General features: G+C 41.4%; 1 protein-coding gene across 1 annotated transcript in view; it reads left to right on the top strand.

Annotated features, from left to right (window-relative positions):
* The first annotated feature begins 4,044 nt into the window (after positions 1–4,044).
* The window catches only part of CPB2 (carboxypeptidase B2), a 52,802-nt gene continuing 34,883 nt past the window's right edge, over positions 4,045–21,963 (top strand). Inside the window, exons 1-2 of the mRNA XM_043477853.1 lie at positions 4,045–4,192; positions 18,264–18,339. Coding sequence (XP_043333788.1) covers positions 4,119–4,192; positions 18,264–18,339 — 150 coding nt within the window. The 5' untranslated portion in view covers positions 4,045–4,118. The remainder of the gene's footprint in view (positions 4,193–18,263; positions 18,340–21,963) is intronic.

Below are 21,963 nucleotides of genomic sequence, written 5' to 3'. Positions count from 1 at the left end.
TTGATGAATGGGAAATACTGAACACCTGTTTTGCCAGTCACTTTCAGATGAGATCCCTCTGAATTCCCACAGTAGTCCTCAGAGATAGCTTATCACTAACCTCATTTCTCTGAAGGGGAAACTGCACCTTTGAGAAGCTAAGAGATTTGTCTGTGAGCTAGGGTGGATGGAGTCCTCCTGATCAAGCTGTTGTGTTTTCACTTTCTCTCTCTCTCTTTCTGTCTGTCTCTCTTGCTCTTCATGCGAGATATTTAAGAGTTAAGTCCGAGGAACTTGGAGGAATTTGGGCTGTACACAATTGTGTAACTACCACTATAATCAAAACACAGAATTTTTGCACCACTCCAAAAAGTTCTCCTGTACCTCTTGTAGGTTAATCACTTCCTTTCCAGTCTCAGCACCTGGCAACAACTAACCTATTTTCTGTATCTGCAGCTTTGCCTTTTATGGTGTCATATAGATGGATGTCCAGGGGCTTCCCAGGTGGCACTAGTGGTAAGGAACCCACCTGCCAATGCAGGAGACGTAAGAGACGTGGGTTTGACCCCCGGGTCAGGAAGATCTCCTGGAGGAGGGCATGGCAACCCATTCCAGTATTCCAACCCATTCCAGTAGCACACATAGATGTCCAGAGTATATAAATACCTCCTACAAATCAGTAATAAGACAAACCATCTGTTTAAAAATCAGGCAAATAATTGGAACACACATGCACATGCACACACACATATAATTATGGCCAATAAGCACAAAAAAGCTTCTCAACATTATCAGTCTTAGAAATTTAATTTAAAGCCCAAATTAGACACCACCATACACTTACTAGAATGGCTAAAATGAAAAAGACTGCTTCAAATAACAAGGATACAGACCAACTAGAACTCTAACATATGGTTGTTGTTGTTATTGTTTAGTCACTAAGTCATATCTGACTCTTTGAGACCCCATGGACTGTAGCCTGCAAGGCTCCTCTGTCTATGGGATTCTCCCGCAAGAATACTGGAGTGGGTTGCCATTTCCTTCCCCAGGGGATCTTACTGACCCAGGGATCGAACCCAGTTCTCCTGCATTGCAGAGGGATTCTTTACCACTGAGCCACCTGGGAAGTCTAATATATGGTTGGGGAGGGGGGCGTGTAAAATGATACGACCACCTTGAAAAAAGCCACTGGAGTTTCTTATAAAACTAAGCATCTCTGACCTAGCAATTCCCTTCCTAGATATTTACGCAAAAGAAACAAAAACATTAGTCCATCAAAAAAGCTCTGTACAAGTATATTCATAGCAACTCTATCCATAGCAGTCCCCAGCTGAAAACATCTCAGATGTTCATTAGTAGGAAAATGGATAAGCAGAGTTATATTACTCAGCAATAAATAGCAATGAATTGCTGGCACATACAGTAACATGAAAGACTTTTTAAAATACCCTGAGTGAAGAAAGTTTAACACAGAAGAGTACATGTCACATGATGTAGACTGAATGTTTGTGTCCTTGTCCCTGACCTGCCCCTCATTTACTTGTTGAAACCTAAGCCCCAGTGTGATGGTATTTGGACGTGGGGGTCTTTAGGAGATGATTAAGTCATGATGGTGGAGCCCCCATAAATGGGGTTAGTGCCCTTATAAAAGAGACCCCAGAGAGCTCTCCATCTTTCTTTCTGCCACAGAAGGATACAGCAAGAAGGGGGCCAGGAAGCAGGTCCTTATCAGATATTGAATCTGTGCCTTGATCTTGGATTCCCACTCTCCAGAACTGTGAGAAATAGTGTTTACTGTTTAAGCCACCCAGTCCATGGTATTTTTTGTTTTTCAGTAGCCCGAAGAAACTAGGGCAACATGTGATTCTGTGGAGTTCTAGATCAGGCAAAATTAATCTGTGTAATACAATCAGAGCAGCTACTATTGGGGTGGAGGGGGTGGTAGTAATTCATTGGAAGGAATATGCAAAATTTTTCTGAAGTGATGAAAATTTTCTATACCAGACAGAAGTGCGGGTTACTCAAGTGTACATATTTTTTGGAAGCTCTAACTATATACTTAATATCTGTATTTCATTGTATGTACCCCAATTTTTGAAAGACACTGCCCACTGCTGTCTAGGACAGTTTATAACGCCTGCTGGTCTGTAGGAGACAAAAGAATAACTAGATCAGGAGTAAATAAGCCAGTGACTAAGTCATGTCACCTGACTGATTACTGGATCTTTGAAGGTCACCGTGTTAGCATGGCATATAAACTCTGAAAACCACTGTGAGACCTTTGGAAGCCCAGGGGCTGCTTGAAGACTTGTGCAAAGGAGAGAGACGTGAGCAAAGAGAAAGAAAAGCAGAAAAAGAAAACAAAAGGCTTCCAAATGAGCTTAGAAACCCAGGTTCCAAAACACAGAAGAAAATCAAATGCTAAGGGAGGCAGCCAATAAAACCAAAGCTCAGAGTATAAAATCACCCCAAATACAATTAAACTTCTAGAGGAGCCTGGCACAGACTTAAAAATGAGTATTCTGAGGATTCTCATGCTGAAGAAACCACATTCATAGAAAATCAAACGGTAAAATATTCTGTCTTAGCATACAGTTGCTTTACAATGTTGTGTCCATCTCTGCTGCACGGCAGTGAGTCCACCACACATGTACACATGTCCCCTCTTCCCTGGATTTCCTTCCCATTTTGGTCTCCACAGAGCCCTGAGCAGCGCCCCTGTGCTCCGCAGTCTCAGCAGTTATCTCATTACTTATCTGCTTTATTTATCTATTTCATACACAGCATCAATAGTGTGTATACGCCAACCCCACCCATCCACCCTGCCCCTCCTTTCCCCTTGGTGTCCATACATTTGTACTGCACGTCTGTGTCACTATTTCCGCTTTGCAAGTCAGTTCATCTATACCATTTTTCTAGATTCCACATATATGTGTTAATGTATGATATTTGTTTTCCTCTTTCTGTCTTACTTCACCCTGTCTGACTCTAGGTTCAGCCACATCTCTGCAAATGGCACAATTTCATTCCTCTTTATGGCTGAGTAATATTCTGTGGTGTATATGTACACCACAGCTTCTTTATTCATTCCTCTGTTGATGGACATTTAGCTTGCTTCCATGACCTGGTTATTGAACAATAAAATATTTTAAGTGATACTTTAAAATACAGATGTAAAAACAACATGGATAAATGTGAAAAAGATCCAATTGCAAAACTTGGAAAATACTTATATAGCTATTAACATTTTTAAAAAACCCACTTCAATTGAGTATGAGTCTAAACAAGACACAAAGGATGGAATATTGTATTTGAAGATAATGCTGAGAAATGAACCCAGAACTCAACATACTGAGACAGAGATGATGGTTTTTGGGCTTCCCTGGTAGTTCAGCTGGTAAAGAATCTGCCTGCAATGTGGGAGACCTGGGTTCAATCCCTGTGTTGGGAAGATCCCCTGGAGAAGGGAATGGCTACCCACTCCAGTATTCCAGCCTGGAGAATTCCATGGACTGTATAGTCCATGGGTCACAAAGAGTCAGACACAAATGGGTGACTTTCATGCTCACACATTTTAAAAACATGAAAGGACATGGATCTCCAAAGGGAGATACTATAACCTTCCATACAAGTGCTACTTCTCAGTCATAAATTTGAAAAATTTGTCAAAAATCTGTCAAAATTTTGTCAAAAAATTGAAAAATAAAGTCAAAAGATTTGAAAAACTCACCTTTGATGTTTTCCCCTGGTTGAAAATGTTGAAAAAAACAAAAGCAAGGGAGGACCTCATTAGTACTCCGCAGGAGACCTCCCTCAGCATGGGCTGTGATCCAGGGATCAATACTCTATGGCTATGGTTCTTCAACAAACCAAACACGTTTCTGCCATATTACTGTCTTTTGTATTCTTGGCTCATCTCCCCTGAAGAGTTAAATACTCTCTAGATAGTCTACACTGAGAATAACAGCTCAGCGTACTTTCTCTTTGAGGGTGGAAATGGCAGTGAAGTCGATTGATCACAGAAATGAGAGGGAACAGGCCATTACAGTTTAACCAGTGTGTAAAGAAGGCTCTTGTGTAACCAGCTATCTGGACCCTTCTCTTTGGAGAGTTTGGGTTTATAGCGAATTGCTGTGGGGATGAAGCTTTATAGCTTGGGTGTCCTTGTCGCCACCATCCTGTTCTGTGGGGAGCATGCCTTCGCCTTTCAGAGGTAATCCGCTGGACTCCGAGGTGGTGGTGGGTGGTTTTCCCCATTTGCTTGGCCCTCCTGGAATCGAGTCAGTGCACTGGGCTAGGGAGCAAAACACTCAAGTCTGAAGGTCACCTCTGCCTGAAACTTTCCATATGTTGCTCTTCCAAATTGTAGATTTCAGTACAATAACGCTCTCACTAGATCTAGGGTCTTTTTTCTTTTCTGGCTCTAGTTTTATTACTGAGAAAACTCTGAATGATATGTATATTCAGCAGCTATGAAAATTAAAGAAATCGAGTCTTCTGATTTTTTAAAGTATTTATTTACACCTTAACACTTCACATGATTTATATTTTTCTTGTCTTACATATATGATGTGTTGACTGTGGATGATTTATTTATTTTCGTACATGGAATATGGGAGGGAGAAGAGGATAAAGTTGGAGGTCTGGGTTGTGCATAGGTGTTCAGCATGGAATAGGAAAGGAAGAACAGGTGTGTTGTAGGAACACACGTGTGAACATATCTTGTTCTTATTTTGTTTGGCAGAGTGATTCCCTTAGGACTTTCTACTATAAACCACTCGAAAGAACTCTAGCATATATAAACATGATGTAAATACTTCTGAGGCTATACACACTATTGTTATTAACTAGTCAGTTTTTAAGCTTTTCAAAATTGATATTATTTCCTTTGGAATTATCTTTTTAAAGTTTTCATTTTGTAAATCCATGGCTGATTCATGTCAATGTATGTCAAAGACCACTACAATATTGTAAAGTAATTAGCCTCCAACTAATAAAAATAATTGGGGAAAAAAATAAAAAAAATAAAGTTTTCATTTATTTTTTAAATTGGTAGACAATTGCTTTGCAGTTTTGTGTTATTTCTGCTATACAACAACAGGAATCAATCATAATTAAATATGTGTGTATGTGTGTGTATATATATATATATGTGTGTGTATGTATATATATATATCTCTACCCTCCTCAGCCTCCCTCCCCTCCCCTCAACACACCCCTCGAGGTCATCACAGAATGCCAGGCTGGGCTCCCTGTGTTATTTAGCAACTTCCCACTATCTATTTTACACATAATAGTGTGTATATGTTAATGATACTTTCTCAGTTCATCTGACCCTCACCTTCCCCTGCTTGTGTCCGCTAGTCCGTTCTCTGCTAGGTTCATCAGTACCATTTTCTAGATTCCATAGGCATGTGTTAATATACAATACTTGTTTCTTTCTTTCTGATTTACTTCACTCTGTGTAAGAGGTTCTAGGTTCATCTGCCTCACTGCAACTGATTCAACTCTGTCCCCTTTTGTGACTGAGTAACATTCCATTATTGAAGTGTGCCACAACTTCTCTATCCATTCATCTGTCGATGGACATCTAGGTTGCTTCCGTGTCTTGGCTGCTCTAAATATCGCTGCAATAAACTTTGGGGTATATGTGTCTCTTAGAATTGTGGTTTTCTCAGGGTATATGACCAGTAGTAGAATTGCTGGGTCATAGAATTGGACACGACTGAACTGACTGAGCATGAACGTATAGTAGATCTATTCCTAGTTTTCTAAGAAATCTCTATACTATTTTCCATAATGGCTGTATCAGTTTACTTTCCCACCCACAATGCAAGAGAGTCCCCTTTTCTTCACATCCTCTCCAGCATTTATCGTTTGTAGATTTTTTTGATGATGGCCATTCTGATTGGTGTGAGGTGATACTTCATTGTAGTTTTGATTTGCATTTCTCTATTAATGAGCAATGTTGAGCATCTTTTCATGTGTTTATTGGCCATCTATATGTCTTCTTTGGAGAAATGTCTGTTTACGTCGTCTGCCCATTTTTCGATTGAGTTTATTTTTCTGGTCACCAAGTGTCAGGTAACAAATTCCATCACCAAAGGATTGTTAAGAAATTGACACAGAAGTCAAATTGTTAGGGTAATTGGTTCCTTATGTCTCTATGTAGTGTCAAGAAATGAGATGACTGTGATTTCTAAGGTTCTTGCTAGTTTGAATATTGAATTACTTGGATAAAGGATATAGTTTATCCAAGTAATTGGATATTACTTGGGTAAAGGAGAGGGATAGAAGAATTGCTATCAACACATCCAACCTGGATACTGTAGGCAATGACAGCATCATTCCCAGAGAGGGAAAGGGGAGGAAGTGCATGAGGATTTAGCTTCTGTGTTGTCCCAGGCACTAGGATAGGTGCTTAGGAGTTATCCTGTTAAACCCCCAAAATCCTCCACTCCAGGGATCTTTTTCCCTGACATTTTACAGAGGAGGAAAATAAGCCTCCTGGGAGAATAACATTGGCCCCATATCAAACAATAAATGTAGAGTTTGGATTCAATCCCATTTTTTCATCATTTCAACTCATTTTACTGCATAGCACTGCGTCTAAAAATTATAGAAATTAGGAAGAGAGCCAATTTGAAGGGAGATCAGATTTAGTCACAGTGAGACGGCAGAGACTGTCGATCTGGAAGGTAGCCTGGGAGAGGGGCTAGGGCGGGGTCTTAAGACATCACCTATGGCGGTAGTTATGAAGGTGGCCTTAGGGCTTCTCAGGTGGCTCAGACAGTAAAGAATCTGCCTGCAGTGAAGGAGACCTGGGTTCAGTCTCTGGGTCAGGAAGATCCTCTGGAGAAGGGAATGGCAACCCATTCCAGTATTCTTGCCTGGAGAATTCCATGGACAGAGGAACCTGGTGGACTATAGTCCATGGGGAAAGAACGGACTGAGCGACTAACACTTTCACTTCACTTTCACACTTTTAGCCCAGCCCAGCCTAGCACAAGCATCGTCACTGCTGGCTGTGGCAGAGTTTGGTGGGCTCACCTACAGACCACCATCTGTATCCTATAGTGAACTAAACTCCTTGCTAAGACAGCCACTAGCAAGATGTACCAAAGCTTGACCCTGTTGTTGCAAAATGAGTAAGCTTATAATAGTTCAGTAGGACTAAATACTAAAGAAATACACTGAAAGAAAATAGTAAATGAATGAGGAAAATTCCCTCATATATGGCTGTTCTTACTTTTTTTATGCTTTGGTTTGGCCAGAAAAGTTGTTCAGATTTTCCCATAAGATGTTATGAAAAAATCCAAACAAAGCTTATGGCCAACCGTATACTTCAACATCTGATTGATTGTTGGTCAGTCCCTAAGTTGTGTCTGACTCTGTAACCCCATGGACAGCAGCAAGTCAGGCTTCCCTGTCCTTCACCATCTCCCAGGGTTTACTCAAACTCATGTCCATTGAGTTGGTGATGCCATCCAACCTTCTCATCCTCTGTTGTCCCCTTCTCCTCCTGCCTTCAATCTTTCCCAGCATCAGGGTCTTTCCCAACGAGTCGGCTCTGCACACCAGGTGGCCAAAGTATTGGAGCTTCAGCTTCAGCATCATTCATTTCCAGTGAATATTCAGGATTGATTTCCTTTAGGATTGACTGGTTCTATCTTCTTGCTGTCCAAGGGACTCTCAAGAGTGTGACTGATATTTATGGTTGAAAAGAGGGAAGAGACTATGACTATATCTTAATCAAATTATATTATATTGACAACACTTAATATTTTGTGCCTACCATGCAGGTCCCCAAGTATTGGGGGAGGGAGGAACTGCAGCTTTGTAGGCAGATGCATATCTGATTCTCAGGTCCCATTCCTCCACTAGAAATAAAATCACAAATCTTGATTCTGAGTAAAAATAATTTTTTTACCAAATGTTTCTGAGCATCACTCTTCCAGGAATTGTCTATTACTGAAGCTAAAAGAAAAATCTAATTTTATTCAGGGTGACAGACTTGAATGAATTATTTCTGGGGGTAAAATATATACCCCTCCTAAAAAGAGCTAGGGGTCTGGCTATTTCCTAAACCTGCTCTTTGTTATCATTTTCTTGGCATGATCATTTTCCTAATAATGCTTAGTGTTCAGGCAATCTCTCAGTGGCTGATTTGTAGGTGCATTTTGATAAATCTCATCAGCGAAATGCTCTGGAACTGAAACAAAAAAAGTTTTAAAGGCATAAATACCATATGCCAAAGAGAAAGGCAGCCAAAAAAAAAAAAACAGTCTCCATATTCACTTGCTTTTAAAGGCCAAACACTATAAAGGGTAAAAATAAAATACTAGCAAGAATCTGTAAACAGTCATTAACTGCATTGTGTTCTGATTACCTAAGTGCAGCCAGTCAGCTGAGGCTATTTATTTGGAAAGAGGAAATGAAAAGAAGTAGGAAGAAAAGAAGGAAAACGAATTGGAGAGTGAAGAAGGGTTGAGGATAGAGGGCTTTTGAATTATTAATAGACCAGAGGAAGTGTTCCTTCTGTTGACTTCATATACTATCTGCCACCTGGAGACCAGCTTGTTCTCTTTCACTTAGCTCCCACTGATATATTATTTTCATCTTAGAGAACAGGGCACTAGCAGCTTTAAAATGCTATAATGCAGAAAACAAAATTGCAGCCTTGGGCTATGTTCCGTTGTTCAGAGGCATCTCACCAGCTTTTTAAATTACAAAACAATCTTTCAGAGCTATGGCAAGTGTGAACCGTCCCTGTAAACCATACACAGGACAGACCTTGAGGAGCACAATCATATTCTTAGAGGGGACTCAGCAGTTCAGTTCAGTTCAATTCAGTCGCTCTGTCCTATCTGACTCTTTGCGACCTCATGGACTGCAGCACGCCAGGCCTCCCTGTCCATCACCAGCTCCCAGAGCTTGCTCAAAGTCATGTCCATTGAGTTGGTGATGCCATCCAACCATCTCATCCTCTGTTATCCCCTTCTCCTCCTGCCTTCAATCTTTCCCAGCATCAGGGTCTTTTCCAAGGAGTCAGTTCTTTGCATCAGGTGGCCAAAATATTGGAGTTTCAGCTTTAGCATCAGTCCTTCCAATGAATATTCAGGACTGATTTCCTTAAGGATGGACTGGTTGCATCTCCTTGCAGTCCAAGGGACTCTCAAGAGTCTTCTCCAACACCACAGTTCAAAAGCATCAATTCTTCGGCACTCAGCTTTCTTTATAGTCCAACTCTCATATCCATAGATGACTACTGGAAAAACCATAGCTTGACTAGACGGACCTTTGTTGGCAGGTAGCTTCTTTACAGTCTGAGCCACAAGGAACACAAAGTTGGAACAAAAACCTAACATAGCAAAATGTGAATGAGAACAATAATCCTAAGTTATATAATGAACCCTTGATTAATTTTGAGCTCTGATAACTTCGCATGGTGATGTTAATTGTATCACCCTCTACAGGATACAGTTACCTGTTTCTAGTCAGTTGTGACTCCATCTTCAATTCTAAGAATCTCACTTTTACCTCCAGATTCTTGCCACTGTAAGATCTCACCACTCCTTTAGGTGGCACTATTGGATGGCATCTGAGCAATAACTGCATCCCATGAAGTGGTTTTTCTTTGGATTTTATTTACCAACCTAGACCCTTTTGGCTCAGCAGTAAAGAATCCACCTGCAGTGCAGGAGATGCAGGAGATGTGGGTTTGATCCCTGGGTTGGGAAGATCCCCTGGAGGAGGGCATGGCAACCCACTCCAATATTCTTACCTGGAGAATCCCATGGACAGAGCAGCCTGGAGGGCTACGATCCATGGGGTTGAAAAGAGTAGGACGTGATTGAACTGACTGAGCACGCATGCATAGACGGCTGGAGGCCAGCCTTTGCAGGTTTAGCTTCCTCAGGCACCAGTCATTCTGTCTGTAAACTTGAGGGCTGGCCCATCCTTCTCCCCACTAGGCTGAATTGAAGGAAGTAACACCCCCAAACTTCATCCCTTTGGGAGAGTGGGAATTGAGAGACAATCACAGCAACTTCTTGCAAAGAATGTCAACTTAAAAATAAATGTACAATGTGAGAGTTTCGAGTTGAGTTTTTTTGGGGGCACAATGAGGACCGTAGCCCAGGAGACAGCCCCTCAGAGAGCTCTGAGAAACTGCTCCAAAGAGCTGGGGTGGGGGTGGGGGGGGAGTTCAGTATATCTGTGATTTTTGGTGAAGTGGGAATACGTGCAATCAGGCACCTATTTTTCCAGAAGATTTCTGCTGGTTTTGTGAAGCCTTTGCTAGTCATGAGGAGCAGTTGTCACCGTGAAAGGTTCTGATGCTTTTTTAGATATGAGGAGATACAACAACTGGGCCCTTAAATCAGGTCTGGAGAACATCTAACTATCTGAAGATCTGCTCTGACAGTTTGCCTCATTTCTGCTATCCAGTCTGAACTCCCTTTAGGGGGTTGAAGGTCAGCAGCACCTGATTTCATGCTTATAGAAGTAGACGGCAAGCACCCTTGGCAAGTGCCAATTTGTAGTTGACAGAACTATTTTCACAAATCCTCCCCCTCTCTCCGCTCTGACTACTTTTCCTGGTCTCTAAGAAAGGGGGCACGGAGCCAGGACGTGGATTTTAAAAAATGGAAGGCTCTACATAAGGTGATCTCGTTACTAAATGAGAGGAAAGGCCCCCATCTTGGGGCCTGGGTCAGGAAGCTCTTTCCTGCTCTGGTTCCTGTTGCCAAGGATGAACCCGAGTTTGATGCAAGCAAGACAGGCCTTTATCCAATGGTCAGAGGATGGAGAAGGAGAACTCAAACTCCAAAGGCACTTTCTCTCTGGAGGGAGGACAGTACAGGAATTTAAGGGTTAAGAGGCAGCCGGGTCATTAGGGCTCAAGGGAGTGGGCAGAGAATTCCCTGGGTGGAGAATTCCAGGGCCAGCCCACGTGCAGTCTAATACGCTCCTTTGAACCCAGCAAGAATTGTGCCAGCAGAGTACAAAGACCCTCCTCCAGCAGAGATCTAAGCACGGTGATGAAGCAAAGTTAACTCCAGGACACGTCCAGGTTTTATCTGCATGGGCATGTTCTTGTGCTCAAATCAGAGCTAGCTGGGAGTGGTTGACCCTTGTATGTCTCAAAATGCAGCTGCATAGCACTTCTGCCGAAGTCCAGCACTTGTGAAACAAACTCAGAGAGAAATCAAGGCCAGGAAAACCTTTAGCCTATTTTGCCCTCTATCTAGGATCTAGCCTGTTCAGTCTGGTTTTGTTGTGGGACTTCCTAGCGTCCTGTTGACAAAACCCAGCTAGCCTGTCCAGTTTAAGACCAGCTTCTGTGCCTGGGGCCTGGGTGACATACCATCTGACTGACCTCGTCTCGTTATTTGATTCCGCTGCATTGCCCTTTGGTCAAACTGGAGCCAGGAAGAGTCCAGCTCACCACAATTGGAACTTGGACGTATTATTTTATTAGTGGTATTATGGGAATTACATGTTAATGGAATGGTGTTACATATTAATGGTAAATTTATACCCCCATCATTGTACTCCTCCACATTTTTTCTTTTTCCTTCTGTTGACTCATTTTAGTACTTTCTTGTCCCTTAACACATTTAAAAAATGCCCAAGCATCTTATCTTCTAGTCAACACAAAATTTCCTTTACGGGGAACTGCAACTCAACCTCTAGTTGAATAATGAAGAGCTCGTTGCTTTGTAAGGCGTTGTATTTCATTGTTAGGTTAACTTGTCAGGAGTTTCATTTTAAAATTTAGAAGTAAATTCTAAAAGTATAATGATTTAATTATACAAACCCCACATCCTGTTTTTAATTGAAGTACAGTTGATTTTACAATATTGTGTTAATTTTGGGTGTATGATACAGTACGTATTTTTCAGATTCCTTGTTTATAGGTTATGAGAAGACATTGAATATAGTTCTCTACGCTGTGCGCTAGATCCTTGTTTATCTGTTGTGTGTCTGTTTATTCCCTGCCCCTAATTTATCCCTCCTCCCAACCTTTCCCCTTTGCTAACCTGGTTTGTTTTTTGTCTGTGAGGCTGTTTCTGTTTTGCAAATAAATTCATTTGCATTATTTTTTAGATTCTACATATAAATGATATCATATTCCCTGTCTGACTTATTTCCCTCAGTATGATAATCTCTGTGTCAATCCATGTTGGTGTAAATGGCAATATTTCATTCTTTCTGTATAACTGAGTAATATTCCATTGTGTGTGTATGTTGTTTGTTGTTTAGTCGCTAAGTCGTGTTGGACTCTCTGAGACTGCATAGACTGTAGCCCACCAGGCTCCTCCGTCCATGGGATCTCCCAGGCAAGGATACTGGAGTGGGTTGCCATTTCTTCCTCCAGGGGAATCTTCCCAACCCAGGGATTGAACCCACATCTCCTGTGTCTCCTGCATTGGCAGGCAGATTCTTTACTGCTGAGCCACCAGGGTGGGAAGCCAGTGTGTGTGTGTGTGTGTGTGTGTGTGTGTGTGTGTATCACGTATTCTTTATCCAGTCATCTGGTGATGGACACTTAGGTTGCGTCCATATCTTAGCTTAGTGCTGCTATGAACATTGTACTACATATATCTCTTCTCAAATTAGAGTTTTCATCTTTTCCGGTTATATGCTTAGGAGTGGGAATCTTGAATCATATAATAACTCTATTTTTAGTTTGTAAAAGAACTTCCATACTATTTTCTTCATGGCTGCACCAAGTTACATTCCCACCAAGAGGGCAGAAGGGTTCCCTTTTCTCCATACCTTCTCCAGCATTTATTTATAGACTTAACCATGAGAGTCATCTGACAGGTATGAGGTGATAACTCATTGTAGTTTTGATTTGTATTTTTCTAATAATGAGCAATGCTGAGTGTTGAAGAAAAATTAATCTCTTTGATCTAAGAAAGAAACAAAAAATTTTATTTGAGCCACATTAAGTATTATAACCTAGGAAGAGCATCTCAGAGAGCTTGGAGGATGGTTCACCTGTTAGAAGTCAAGGCATGGTTATATTCAATGTAAGTTTCTTTTGAGACAGAGCGTTGACTATTAAATGACATATTATTGACAGTTAACAAAATCCAGATCTAAGCATCACTGTGACCCTTACAAGATCAAGAAGGAGTGTTATCTTTTAAGGAGTTGTCTTACTGATGCTAGGAGTATGTTGCTCTTTAGACAAGATGTCTCCTGATTGGGTGGTAATTCAGATGAAAAGTACTGGGGAGAGAGGAGGCCAAAGAACAGAGAAAATTTTTATGTTTAAATTTTTCTTGTCCTGCCATAAAAAATTAATTTTATTTCGCATGAGTGCTTTTTCTTGTGCCTGTTGGCCATCTGTATGTCTCCTTTGGAGAAGTGTCTATTTAGGTCTTCTGCCCACTTGATTGGGTTGTTTGGGTTTTTTTATATCAAGCTGTATGAGATGTTTGTATGTTTTATAAATTAACCCCTTGTCCTGTTGCATTGTTTCCTGTATTTTCTCCTGGTCGGTAGGGTGTCTTTTCATCTTTTCATATAGTATTTTCTGAAGTCTGAGAGGCTTGTGCCTCCACCTTTGTCCTTTTTCCTCAGGACATATCCCCACTTTTTTATGAAAGTGAAAGTGAAAGTCGCTCAGTCATGTCACTCTTTGTGACCCCATGGACTATACAGTCCATGAAATTCTCCAGGCCAGAATACTGGAGTGGGTAGCCGTTCCCTTCTCCAGGGTATCTTCCCAACCTGGGAATTGAACCCAGGCCTCCAGCGTTGCAGGTGGATTCTTTACCACCTGAGCCACAAGGGAAGCCCACTTCTTTATACTTCACTTCAAAAAAAATCTTTGAGTTGGTCACTTTTTTGTTCAAACTTCCAAAATGGTACCCAGGATTTAAGACCTTCAATGATCAGGTCCTAGGCTGCCCATTTATCCTGGCTGTATTTCCTGGTATATCCCAAAGTAAGCCCCATATTCCTGCCCACCTGGGTCACACGCCATTCCTTGAGCTCTGATTTTGTTTTCCACTTCGCATCAGCACTTGACACCATCTCATCTCCAGTTCACTCACCAAAACTCCACCTGTCTTAGTGTTAGGCCGTTCACTGCCCATTCACCAGTCAGAGCCTACCTATTTCAAAAGTCCAGCTCAGAATGTCTCCATCTTCTGACTGCCCCAGACAAAAGTAACTTCTGATGTTACATTCTTATAGCAGAGCATTGATACCATTCGTATAGCAATTTTTCATGTTTTATCCCACACAGTATGCATTTGTACTGCTGTGGGTTAGTTTCCCCAGGAAGCAGACTCTGAGATAAGAGATTAGCATGTAGGGAATTTACTGGAATGGAATCTCAGGAGCAGCATGTGTGGAGGAATAAAGGAAGGAGAAATGAGCCGAGGAGGAATTGGACTGTGATGCACTCTTAACAAGGGCTTCAGCTGTGCCTTCAGGGCAGATTCTTAAAGACATCAACCGTAAAGATGTAGGGACTGTTGTTCTAATGAGAACCCACTGTGTAACACAGGGAACTGTATTCGGTGCTCTCTGGTGACCTACATGGAAAGGAAAGCCAAAAAAAGAGGGGGTATATGTGTACATAATAGCTGGTTCACTTTGATGTACAGGAGAAATTAACACAGTATTGGAAAGCAAGTAGACTCCAATAAGAAAAGAAAAGAAAAGAAAAAAAAAAAAAACACCCCACCTCCGCATGCTTGAGTATTCCTCTTTCCCCAGTGGGCAGTGGGCAGAGTGACCTGAGTAAACAGCCATAGCTTTCTTTCAAAAAGAACTGAGGAAGCACCTTCTCTCTACTGCGGCAGGGTCTTTCTTTGTGGGGACCTGACTCCTCCCTCAGGCAAGAGATCCTGGGCTAAGAAGTGGCCCAGGACTGGGACCTGGACAATGGATTGAGGGTTTTGACTGGGACAACTGTCCTTAGCCACTCTCATCCATCCCTCACTTCTTTTGACTGTAAAAATTGACCAATACCTTTGTTGGTTGCCGTCTATCTTGGCCCTAAGAGCTCTGTGTTCTCGTAACTACAGTTTTCTGAGGGTCATGTCCCTCTGGGTACCGCTCTGACCTTGCTGCTTATTATAATAATTGTGCCCAGAGTGTCACAGCAGGCTAAGGACTGCCACCTGGCTTTAAAGCAAAGCCATCTCATCACCCCCGTTGCTCTCAGGACCTCCCTCTGCAGCGTCATCTCTGACCATCAGCCTTCAGAATCTACTCCCACCTCCCCACACTGGTCTCCAAACTAATACCTAGGGTTAAGTCATGACAGAATCCGAGTGTCCAAGTGCTGAGTGTGTTAATAAGCAAAAAGATCTCTGCCCCTAAAGGGGTGTGCTTGCCCATGATACTAGATTTGACATTCTAGTTAGAGCCTTGGGAGGTGCTGTTAACCACCACCAGGATGACTCTTGGATGCTTGGAGACAATAATGGCCTGTTCTAAGTGAACCAGGAATGTCAGAACTATTGTGGCAGATGTTGAAAAGGGGGATCAAAATATTCCTAGGGCATGGGACTTGCCTGGTGGTCCAGAGGCTAGGACTCAGTGTTCCCAATGTAAGGGGGCCCGGATTCCATCCCTGGTCAGGAAACTAGATTCCACGTGCCACAGCTAAAGATCTGGCATGCTGCAATGACGGCTGAAGATCCCATGTGCTGCAGCAAAGACTCCGTGCAGCCAAATAAATAAATACTAAAAAAATTCCTAGGGAAGGATATCCCATAATAAAAGCACTGTGGAAGGCTAGGAAAGTCACCAATAACTCTGTTCCAGTGATGAGCCAAAGACATTTGAAAACAATAACGAATGTGCTTGTGAGAGGGCCACCAGCATTGTTAAGAAGCTTGGTGGTGTTTTTTTCACAGCCAGAGTAACTTATTTTATGTAATTTCCCCTTGATTAAATAATAAAGAGTTCTCTTTGGTTAAAGAAGTAAACAATACGGAAAAGTATACAGTTAGGAAGAAAGACACGGAAATTTCCTCACCCTGAGAAGATATCACATTTTGGTGATTGTTCTTTCATGCATTTCTCTATACATTTATGTGAAAGTGAAAGTCGCTCAAAAAGTCGTGTCCGACACTTTGCTACCCAGTGAACTGTACAGTCCATGGAATTCTCCAAGCCAGAATATTGGAGTTCCCTTCTCCAAAATCAGATTGGTTATATTCTTTGCAACCAAAGGTGGAGAGGCTCTTTACAGTCGGCAAAAAGAAGACCGGGAGCTGACTGTGACTCAGATCATTAATTCCTTATGGCCAAATTCAGACTTAAATTGAAGAAAGTAGGGAAAACCACTAAACCATTCGGGGATGACCTAAATCAAATCCCTTATGACTATACAGTGGAAGTGAGAAATAGATTTAAGGGACTTGATCTGATAGACAGAGTACCTGATGAACTATGGGTGGAGGTTCATGACATTGTACAGGAGAGAGGGATTAAGACCATCCTCATGGAAAAGAAATGCAAAAAGGCAAAATGGCTGTCTGAGGAGGCCTTACAAATAGCTGTGAAAACAAGAGAAGCGGAAAGCAATGGAGAAAAGGAAAGATTATTCCCATCTGAATGCAGAGTTCCAAAGAATAACAAAGAGAGATTAAAAACACAGCCTTCCTCGGTGATCAATGCAAAGAAATAGAGGAAAACAACAGAATGGGAAAGACTAGAGATCTCTTCAAGAAAATTAGAGATACCAAGGGAACATTTCATGGAAAGATGGGCTCGATAAAGGACAGAAATAGTATGGACCTTACAGAAGCAGAAGATATCAAGAAGAGGTGTCAGGAATACACAGAAGAACTGTACAAAAACGATCTTCATGACCCAGATAATCACGATGGTGTGATCACTCACCTAGAGCCAGACATCCTGGAATGCGAAGTCGAGTGTGGTTTCTGGGCTTCCCAGGTGGCACAAGTAGTAAAGAATCCACCTGCCAAAGCAGAAGACTCAAGAGACGCAGGTTCAATCCCTGGGTCGATAAGATTCCCCTCAAGTAGAAAACGGCAACCCACTTCAGTATTCTTGCCTGGAAAATTCCATGGACAGAGGAACCAGTGGGCTACAGTTAATGGGGTCTCAAAGGGTTGGACATGACTGAGCACTCATATATGTGGTTCCCAGTTACTGATACTATGAATCATCCTGCAACACATATCCTTGGACATATACCCTTAACACTGGTTGAAGATTTTATGCTTAAATTGTACCAATAATTGACACAAAACCTCTGAATGTATTGCTTTTGTGAGCTCCTCTTTATCTCTTTTGATAATCAAGTCTCCATAGATTTATTTCTAGAATTTAGAATCTTTTAATCAGGCTTTTCAAAATAAACCATCCTCCACCCTGTTGTCAAAGTTATTCTTACAATCACATGGCACATGGTGTCAGTTTCCTAGCTCCTAATTCCCTACAAGATAAAAGCTAAATATTTCAGTGTGCATTGGAAAACTTCTCTAGGGGAGAATGAAGGTAAGTGTCCAAACTCACTTCTGTTTGGCTACCATTGTTCTCTTGCCCTAAACACCTAAATCCTACGCTTGGCAAAAATAAACATCTTTCCATCTCCACAACAATGCCCTTTTGTCTTCTGCCAGCCTGCCTTTCCACAGCTTACTTACCCAGTTGCTTCTTTCATGAAGCCTTTCCTAATAGTGACAAGCAGAAGTTATCATAATTTTTTGAGCTTCTAGAGTTCTTGGTACATGGTTTTGTTTCAATTTTTAATTAAAATTTTATCTGAAATATTTTTAGATTTACAGAAAAGTTGCAAAGATATTAGAGAGTTTTTATATATACTGCACCAAGTTTCACCTAATGTTAGCTTTTCATATCATCATGCTATTATTTGTCAAAACTTGGAAACCAACATGGGTACTCTACTATTAACTAACTGCAGGCTTTATTTAGATTTAACCATTTTTTTCACTGTTCTGTTCCAGGACCCAATACAGGATACTGTGTTTCATCATGTTGCATATGTTCAATTTCTTGAGTGCATTGTTTTATATATGTGTGTATATGTATGCACACATATATATTAGTTTTCAGGTAGAAGGAAGGGTAAACTTGGTTCCTATTTCTCTATCTAGAGTGAAGCAAAATCTAGGTTATTTAAAAATCTATGGTGAGATCCTCTTTTATTTCCATATTTTGTTTCCTTTTCATAATTACCTAGAAGCCCTTCCCTGTATAATTTATCTTATTTTCACTTTTTACTTAACATCAAAATCCTGTCTGTGTTTTTCTCATAGGGGCCAGGTTTTATGTGCTCTTCCTAGAACCTCCAGGCAAGTTCAAATTCTGCAGAATGTTACTACAACATACAAGGTAATTTCTCCATCTTTCATCTTCATATTTCATATCTTCATATTAAGTTTTATGAAAGAATGATGTGCCATGTTCTCGCCTATGTGTTATCTGACTTGTATATAGTTGGTATATTCCCCTCTTCTTGTAATTTTCTCTTCTTTCCCCTAATCACTTGATTCCCCAAATAACACTTTCTTCATTTGTGCTATTAACTTTTCAAACAGTTAAAATAATAGTGACTTGTGATTGAAAGTGCAAACTTACAAAGATGCTACAATAACAGAAGTCCAATAGATGTTATAGCAAACACCCTCTTCCAACAACACAAGAGAAGACTCTACACGTGGACATCACCAGATGGTCGACACCAAGATCATATTGATTATATCCTTTGCAGCCAAAGGTTGAGAAGCTCTATACAGTCAGCAAAAACAAGACCAGGAGCTGACTGTGACTCGGATCATGAGTTCCTTATGGCCAAATTCAGACTTAAATTGAAGAAAGTAGGGAAAACCACTAGACCATTCAGGTATGACCTAAATCAAATCCCTTATGACTATACAGTGGAAGTCAGAAATAGTTTTAAGGGACTAGATCTGATAGAGTGCCTGAAGAACTATGGACAGAGGTTCATGACATTATACAGGAGGCAGGAATCAAGACCATCCCCAAGAAAAAAAAAATGCAAAAAGGCAAAATGGCTGTCTGAGGAGGCCTTACAAATAGCTGTGAAAACAAGAGAAGTGAAAAGCAAAGGAGAAAAGGAAAGCTATATGCATCTGAATGCAGATTTCCAAAGAATAGCAAGGAGAGATAAGAAAGACTTCCTCAGCGACCAATGCAAAGAAATAGAAGAAAACAATAGAATGGGAAAGACTAGAGATCTCTTCAAGAAAATTAGAGATACCAAGGGAACATTTCATGGAAAGATGGGCTCAATAAAGGACAGAAATGGTATGGACCTGACAGAAGCAGAAGATATCAAGAAGAGGTGGCAAGAATACACAGAAGAATTGTACAAAAAAGATCTTCACGACCCAGATAATCACAATGGTATGATCACTGACCTAGAGCCAGACATCCTGGAATGTGAAGTCAAGTGGGCCTTAGGAAACATCACTATGAACAAAGCTAGTAAGGGTGATGGAATTCCAGTTGAGCTATTTCAAATCCTAAAGGATGATGCTGTGAAAGTGCTGCACTCAATATGCCAGCCAATTTGGAAAACTCAGCAGTGGCCACAGGACTGGAAAAGGTCAGTTTTCATTCCAATCCCAAAGAAAGGCAATGTCAAAGAATGCTCAAACTACTGCACAAATGCACTCATCTCACACGCTAGTAAAGTAATGCTCAAAGTTCTCCAAGCCAGGCTTTAGCGATACATGAACCATGAACTTCCAGATGTTCAAGCTGGGAAAAGGCAGAGGAACCAGAGATCAAATTGCCAACATCTGCTGGATTGTCAAAAAAGCAAGAGAGTTCCAGAAAAACATCTATTTCTGCTTTATTGACTATGCCAAAGCCTTTGACTGTGGGGATCACAATAAACTGTGGAGAATTCTGAAAGAGATGGGAATACCAGACCACTTGAACTGTCTCTTGAGAAACCTGTATGCAGGTCAGGAAGCAACAGTTAGAACTGGACATAGAACAACAGATTGGTTCCAAACAGGAAAAGGAGTACATCAAGGCTGTATATTGTCAACTGATTTTGTAATTATATGCAGAGTACATCATGAGAAATGCTGGGCTGGAAGAACACAAGCTGGAATCAAGATTGCCAGTAGAAATATCAATAACCTCAGATATGCAGATAACACCATCCTTATGGCAGAAAGTGAAGAAGAACTAAAGAGCCTCTTGATGAAAGTGAAAGGGGAGAGTGAAAAAGTTGGCTTAAAGCTCAACATTCAGAAAACTAAGATCATGGCATCCAGTCGCATCACTTCAAGGCAAGTAGATGGGGAAACAGTGGAAACAGTGTCAGACTTTATTTTCTTGGGCTCCAAAATCACTACAGAGGGTGACTGCAGCCCTGAAATTAAAAGACGCTTACTCCTTGGAAGGAAAGTTATGACCAACCTAGACAGCATATTAAAAAGCAGAGATATTACTTTGTCAGCAAAGGTCCATCTAGTCAAGGCTATGATTTTTCCAGTGGTCATGTATGGATGTGAAAGTTGGACTGTGAAGAAAGCTGAGCGCCCAAGAATTGATGCTTTTGAACCATGGTGATGGAGAAGACTCTTGAGAGTCCCCTGGACTGCAAGGATATCCAACCAGTCCATCCTAAAGGAGATCAGTCTTGGGTGTTCACTGGAAGGACTGATGCTGAAGCTGAAACTCCAATACTTTGGCTACCTGATGGGAAGAGCTGACTCATTTAAAAAGATCCTGATGCTGGGAAAGATTAAGGGTAGGAGGAGAAGGGGACAACAGAGGATGAGATGGTTGGATGGCATCACCGACTCAATGGACATGAGTTTGGGTGAACTCCAGGGGTTGGTGATGGACAAGGAGGCCTGGTATGCCCCATGTGTCCATGGGGTCACAAAGAGTCGGACATGACTGAGCAACTGATCTGAACTGAACTGAATAGATGTTTGTTTTAAAAGCTTAACTAAAGTGTAAGCATAAAAACACAAAAGAAAACTGGCTAACATTTTCATGCCTGGGACTGAACTCCCCTGAATGTAGAAAACTGTTAAGAGTTACAAAATATCATGATAAAAAGATCGCTGGCTCCATGGTTATTGGGCTAAGGTTTTCTGAGAAGATTAGAGATATAAGAGACTTGTTAACGGGTCTGCTTGTGAAGGATGAAGAAGGAGTTGGAGGTGGAGGGGAGCACCCACAGACCATTGAGCAGCCGCCACTGTGCAGAAAGGAGGATCATGTCTGGACAACTTCTAGACTGCAGGACAATCCTGAGGAAAGTTTGACTGGACGATGTAAGTCCTTAAGACAAAGTCAACGGCAAGAGGAAACCCTAATCTGGCAGGAATGGGCCTGCGATGATATGCCTGCAGCGCACCATCATTGACTGGCTGCAGCCCTGGAGCCACTGAACCTCAGCCTGTAGGGGATCAAGAGGGACGGCAGCATACAGGGTCAGAGAACTCTGCGTTTCCCATCAGAAGAGCAGCCTGCTATGTCTCCACAGCCTCTACACTGCAGACAGAGGACCTCCTGCCAGAGGAAGCATCACAGATTCAGGATTTAGGGTTTGTTTGGTCACTGCTTGGCGTGTGATTTTTAGACAGCTTAGCTTCGAGCCTTAATTTCTTCATCTGAACAATCAAAATAATAACTCCTGCCTAGATTATGGCAAAGAGTTAGTAAAAAGATCATAAGCAATGGGTGTGAAAGTGCTTTGAAAAAGCACAGTAAAGCCAGAAAAAAAAAAACAAAAAACTGTAAATATTATGGGAAGGTTTTGGCCAAAGACCACAATTAGATTAAAGGAAAGAAACACCAATGTGATGTTAGAATCAAGGGTATGGGATTTTTATTAAAGAAAAGCACCATTAATCAACTTTCTTTCCAGACCAACTTTCATTTCTCTTTAAACATCTGACATACACCTCCAGTCCTACAGTTGGACTGTAAATATTCATGCGTTCATTCATCCGTTCATTGCCT

This window comes from Cervus canadensis, chromosome 9 (genome assembly GCF_019320065.1).
Source record: "Cervus canadensis isolate Bull #8, Minnesota chromosome 9, ASM1932006v1, whole genome shotgun sequence".
Lineage (NCBI taxonomy): Eukaryota > Metazoa > Chordata > Mammalia > Artiodactyla > Cervidae > Cervus > Cervus canadensis.
Note: the sequence above shows the minus strand (reverse complement) of the source record. Positions and strands in the feature narration are given on the sequence as shown.